General features: G+C 49.5%; 1 protein-coding gene across 1 annotated transcript in view; it reads left to right on the top strand.

Moving 5' to 3' along the window:
* The first annotated feature begins 4615 nt into the window (after nt 1-4615).
* ARPC2 (actin related protein 2/3 complex subunit 2) overlaps nt 4616-6000 on the top strand; it is a 40944-nt gene continuing 39559 nt past the window's right edge. The window contains exon 1 of the mRNA XM_021002765.2: nt 4616-4982. Within this exon, the coding sequence (XP_020858424.1) occupies nt 4909-4982 (74 nt within the window). The 5' untranslated portion in view covers nt 4616-4908. The remainder of the gene's footprint in view (nt 4983-6000) is intronic.

Raw genomic sequence — 6000 nt, 5'->3', positions numbered from 1 at the left:
GTCGTCCTAAAGGGCCCTCAACCCGTGCCAATTACCTCCAGACCCCTGAGTGCTCACCTCTGGGCTGCACATGTACAACTTACGTGACTGCTCTCAGCAACCAGCTGGCCCGAATTTCACAGTTTTCTCCCTAATCATTGGAGCCCTAACAAACCTTCTGTTTCTCTGAGTCCCTCTCTTCGGGTATATTTCAATGACTGGGTGGTAACCTCCCTCCAGGGCTCAAGACCTCCGAAAAATCTTGGATGCAAGCTTGGTCTTGACCCCAGCAAGGAAGCCCCCTCCCTAATCAAAGAAAATTCCGAACAAGTCACCAATTGAGTGGAATAGAGACCACTTACCCAAATAAAAACTCAGAGGTATCTCCAGGTAGAAAACAGGTGGTCTTATTCTAGCAAGTCTCACGCGAGAGTTGGGCATCTCCTACCCAGGACAGACTGGTGTACAGAGGAGAGGCACAAACAACAGCAAGCAGTGTACATAGTCTTAGACAAACCACTCCAAAAAGCCCCTCCCCACCTGTCTGTCTCAATCTCTTTATCCTCATTGGCTGAAGCAAGAGACCTCACAGTCTACTTTCAGAACCCAAGAGATACATTTTACTCAAAACTAGCTTGGGAGCTAGAAGATTGCTTTATCTGGTAAAGTTAAGGCACAAAACAACAGAGGGGGTGGTTACAAAACAAGGGAGGGGGTGGGCAGCTGGTGCACAACCCCCTTCCCCAAGAATGAAAGTGAAACTTAGGCCCAGCTCATGCTGAAGAAATTTTCACTTGTCCCATACACTATCAAAGATGGGAACCTCCAGCTGTCAGAATCGCTGCTTGGTCACCTGGGATCAGGAAAAGAAACAAAGCAGAAAAAGCAGCCAGAGATTTGAGATCCGGTCCTAGGCTCACCCAATCAAGCATATAATCTTGCAGCCACGTTTGTGCAGCCTAGAGCTGCTGCTGGAGAGGGAGGAGACACACACACACATGCTGTCAGAGTCTCAATCCACACATTCCCCAAGAGAGGAAGAGAGACAGAGATGGAGAGACTCAGAGAAAGAAAGAAGAGAAAGGCAAAAGGAAGACCAGAAAGTAGTCTATTGGTTCCCTTTTAAAGGCCAGCACAAAAAGGTAATACCTCCCAGGAGTCTGTTATTATTGGGTTTGCCCAAGTCATAGACTTAATCGGATGTCTTAAGGCTTCTCAACAAGGTGCCAATTGGCATGTCCATACCCTCTCTAGGGGGAGTCAGTCAAAAGTTTAGAAACAAAAGCTCAATCCCAATAAACTCATCAAGTTGATTAGGGAACTGCCAAGACCAACCCTTACATTTGTAAAATGGGAATGATAATAATAATACCTGTACTACCTACTGCCTTTGTTGTTGTGAGGAAAGTGTCTAGTAAACATTAAAACATGTAAATATGAGCTATTATTATTCCTAAGTGAGGAGTACTGACTGAATAGCCTGGGGAAAGAGTAGGAAGTCAATCACTGATGCCTGGATACTTTGGCCCAGACAATTTACTTATTCCTGAAGTCTCTCGATCTGCCCAGCACATTGCCTGGCACATAGTAGACATTCAATAATTGCCTGGTAATTTATTGCTACATAAGCTCTCTAGATCTCTGGGCTTCTGTTTCCTCCCCTGTAAAATGAGAATGGACTGGACACTTTGGCCCCAGCAATTATCTGTGTAACCTAAAGTCTCCTTCAACCATTCTTCATAAGCTCTTGGAGTTTCACTATCTCAGCTGTAGAACTTTATTACCAGTTTACAATCTAAACTCCTTGAGGGCAGAATTATCTTCATTCCAAAATTCCTTATTACATAAATATTTGTGGAAAGAACTCAATGTCTTCAGGCAAGAGGTGTTAGGAGGTGCTAGAATAGGTAGGACAAAATGAGACATAGGGGAGATGGGCCAGGTTTAGCTATAACACTGTTCATATTTATATAGCACTCAACTCCATGTTACACACAAGGAAACAGGATTTAGCTCAATTTCACAAGGCACAATCAAGATTTGAACCCACTGTTCTTCTGAATCCAAGTCTATTTCATCAAGGTCATTTGTTCCACGTCACAGAAAGCAAGAAGTGGTCTAGCTAGCACATTATGGTGCCTAGGTCTTTTTACTCCAATGTTCTCCCTACTTCAGAAGTGTCTTCTCTGGGACTGTTTCCTCATCTGGAAAACTTGGAAGGTTGGATAATCTCTGAGTTCCTTCCTCCTCTATGCTTCTCTCTCCAGGTTAGTGGATGAATAACCCACTCATTTGCATTAATTCATTTGACATTTGCGATGTATCTCTGTACAGAGCACTGTACTAGGAAGAAGGGAAGAGGCAACATTTAGATAACAAGAGAAGCTGACACATAGTTTTTAAAGCATACGGAGTACTTAACATGTATTATATTTGATCATACCATCTGTAAAATCAGCAAAGAGGTATTATTATCCCCTTTAAAATGAGAAAACTGAGGCTCAGAGATATTGAGTCAATTAATAAACCTTTATTAAGTAGTTGCTGGGCATTGTGCAAGGCACTAAGGATACAAAAAGAAACAGTCCCTGCTGTCCAAGAGTTCACATTCTATCAGAGGAGACAACATGCACATATATAAGTATATACAAGACATATACAAGGCACATAACGAAGTAACCGAAGGCGGACAGGAAAAGCCTCCTGAAAATGGAACTTGAACTGAGTTTCGAAGGACGTCAGGGACTCCAAATGGCAGAAATGAAGACTATTCTAGGCATGAGGGACAACCAACACAAAGACACAGAGACAAAAGTAGGTCAGAAGGGACCATAGAGTGTGTGGAAGACAGTAATGACTAAGAAGATTGGAAAAGCAGGAAGGGGCCCTGTTGTGAAGAGCTTTAAAAGTCAAACTAAATCCATATTTGATCCTAGAGGTAATAGGGGTCCACTAGAGTTTGAACGTATATACAGCAGGGGATTACTCTGTCATATCTCTGCTTTGGGAAAATCACCATGGTGGAGGATGATGGGCTAAAGTAGAGAAAGGCTTGAAGCAAGGAGTTCAATTAGGTCAAGAAGCCAGTAACCCAGCTCCCTCCTGACTCCAGAATTGCTTCCAATGTACCATAATGTTTTGATATATGAAAAGTCTCCCCTTTCTTGTCACAATCAAGTGCACACTACAAGCCAAAACCACAGGATTCTGGGCTGGAAGAGATCTTAGGGATCATCTCATCCTACCCCCTTAAGTCCCAGTGAGGTTGTGACTTGTCCGAGGGCAAACAGGTGGCAGCAGGGCCAGATTGCAAGCCTCCGCTTCTGAATCCAGGACTTTTCCCAACACTTTCCAGTGACTCCTTAGTCCCTCCTTCAGGGATCTTATAGACCTAGCAGAAGTACAAGACTCAAGTACAGGATATCCTACACAGCACAGCCTATATGATAGAATTCTAATACAGGAACTTTCTGCAAAAGGTGAAAAATGTGTCATGAAGTCTAGGAAGAGAATCAAAGAAGGCTTCCTGCAAGAGGCACTCCAGCACCTTTTGAAAAGGAAGGAACCCTAAAAACTAGTAATCCCTTCATTTTACATATCTATATATCTATCTATATAGGGAAAAGGGGTGGGGGGAAGAGAGAAGGAAGCTAGGTAGGACAGTGGATGATAGAGCATTGGAACTCGAGTTAGGAGACCTGAGTTAAAATCTAGCCCTGTGTGACCCTGGGCAAATCAGTTCTCAAGCTCCACCTGCCTCAGTTTCCCCATCTCTAAAAAACGCAGATAGCAGTACCAACTCCTGGAATCAAATGAGAATTATATTTGTAAATAATTTTGTAATTTGTAGATAATATTTGTAAAGCACCTGGTACATAGTAAGGTAGCTTTTATTTTGAATGATGAAATGATTGTAAAGTAGCTGCTTATAGACAGTACTTTACATGACATCTCATTTTTTTTAATTGGGGGGGCTAGGCAATGGGGTTAAGTGACTTGCCCAGGGTCACACAGCTAGTAAGTGTCAGTCAAGTTTCTGAGATGATGTCTCATTTGATGCTGACGGCGGCCCCCGGGAGCCAGGCGTTGTTATTAACCCCATTTTACAGACTGGGGAAACAGAGGCAGGAGGCAGCCTACTCAGGGTCAGTCAGCATTTGAACTCGGGACTTTCTTCCTGCCTCGAGGCAGGGGGCTCAGAGACCGGCCACCCGGCGGCCTAGCCGGAGGGGAGGTCCAAGACTAGTTCCCCGGGCAGGCGCGTAGGCCGCGGCCCCGGAGGAAGGCAGCTGAAATTGGGACGCAGCGACCGCGGGAGGCGGCGCTCCGCAATGACAGTTGGAAGGGCGGGGCGGCCCCGAGGCACCATGGGAAAGCGGAGGCGAGCGTGCGTGCGTGCGCGGGCGTGCTGGCGGGCGTGGCCCGCGCGCGCCAAGTTTGGGCGTAGCGGGGCAGAGACAAGCCGGCCAGGGCCGCCGGTGCGTGCACCCGCCCGCTCACGGAGGCTGAGAGGGAGAGGGGAGGGGGGAAAGAGGAGCGGAAATGGCGCCAAGGGGCCGCGCGCCGCGGCGGCGAGCGGAAGTGGGTGTGAGAGCGGAAGTGGCCGGCTAGAGCCGGGGCTGGGCGGGGACCGGGGGCGCTCGGTGAGGCGGCGGCGGCGGCGGCGGCAGCAGCAGCGGCGGCTGCTGGGCGAGTGGGTGCAGGCCAGGTCCAGGTGGTCAGGTCGCCGAGGCGGGAGGGCAGGGGAGGAGGGCTCGAGCCGCTGTGCGTGTGTGGAGGCGTGCGCCCTGCCCCCTCCCCCCTCACCCCGCTCCCTCTCCCCACCTCCCCGCCCCGGCCGGGGGGCAGCCTCGCGGCTCCCTCCTTCCCCCCCAACCCGCCCTCTCTCTCCTTCCCCGGACCGGGGCAGCCCCCGCAGCCGCCGCCGCCATGATCCTGCTGGAGGTGAACAACCGCATCATCGAGGAGACGCTCGCGCTCAAGTTCGAGAACGCGGCCGCCGGGTGGGTGAGCGCGCCGGGGCCAGGGGCGCCCGGACCGACCCCTCTTCCTCCCCTTCCCCCGGGCACCGGGGTCGAGAAGCCCGCAGGGAGGGGGCGGGGGACCACTGGGTGAGGTGGGGAAGGGGTTGGGGGTTAGAGCCGGGGTGGGCGGAGGGAGTCGGGGGAGCAGCCACCCATCGTCGTTTTGTGGGATGGGGTGCGGAAGGACCCGGGGGACCCCCGGCGCTCCCCTGCACAGGGCGGAGAGGAAGTGTGGGTGGCTTTCTCCCCCGTTCCCTCTCCCAGGTCAGACCTCCAGCTGGGAAGGTGGGATTTCTCTGGCTCCCCTTTGCTCTGGGCCAAGCAGGAGAGACATGGACCACCTTCTTCTCATTTTTAAGGCAAATCTGCTGCTACCTACACACTCACACTCACGCGCACAAATCTGCTGCTACACACACACACCCTTCCTTATCTCTTGCCTGAGTTTCTCCTGCCCCTTTCCCCACCCAGTGGCCTTCCTCTTGTGATTTATCCTTTAAATTCTTAAAGTCTGCACCCCGGTGCCCTGTAAGGCTCTAGTCCTACTGGCTTGCATTCTGTCCCCACTCTTGGTCAAGTTACTAAATGACATTTCTTCTCACCCTGTGATTGTCCTGCAGGCATCTTCATTTTCTGCACATGGCAGACATCTAATAAACATGGGTTGAATTAAATCTTTCCAAGGCAAGCATTTCTGACCAGCCTGAGAAGCTGCAGATGGCAGAAAATTCTCCATAACCCTCCTTCCTCTCTCCTCCCCCCACAAAAAAATCAGGTTGCTCTTTTAATATTTAGAGCATAGGGCCAGGGAATTGGGTTCTAATTCTGTGTGACCTGTAGCAGTCTATCTTTGTGGACCTGTTTTCCTCAGCTGTGGGGCTCGTTGTCTCTGTTTTATAGAGAAAGAAATGGGTAAAGAATCCCCTTACTGACTTGAGAACTAAAAATGTCACTGCTTTGAGATTCACAGAAGTAATGCAGTGGGGGAAATATTAAG

Source organism: Phascolarctos cinereus, unplaced genomic scaffold (assembly GCF_003287225.1).
Source record: "Phascolarctos cinereus isolate Bilbo 61053 unplaced genomic scaffold, phaCin_HiC Scaffold_7;HRSCAF=346, whole genome shotgun sequence".
In the NCBI taxonomy this organism is placed as follows: Eukaryota; Metazoa; Chordata; class Mammalia; order Diprotodontia; family Phascolarctidae; genus Phascolarctos; species Phascolarctos cinereus.
Note: the sequence above shows the minus strand (reverse complement) of the source record. Positions and strands in the feature narration are given on the sequence as shown.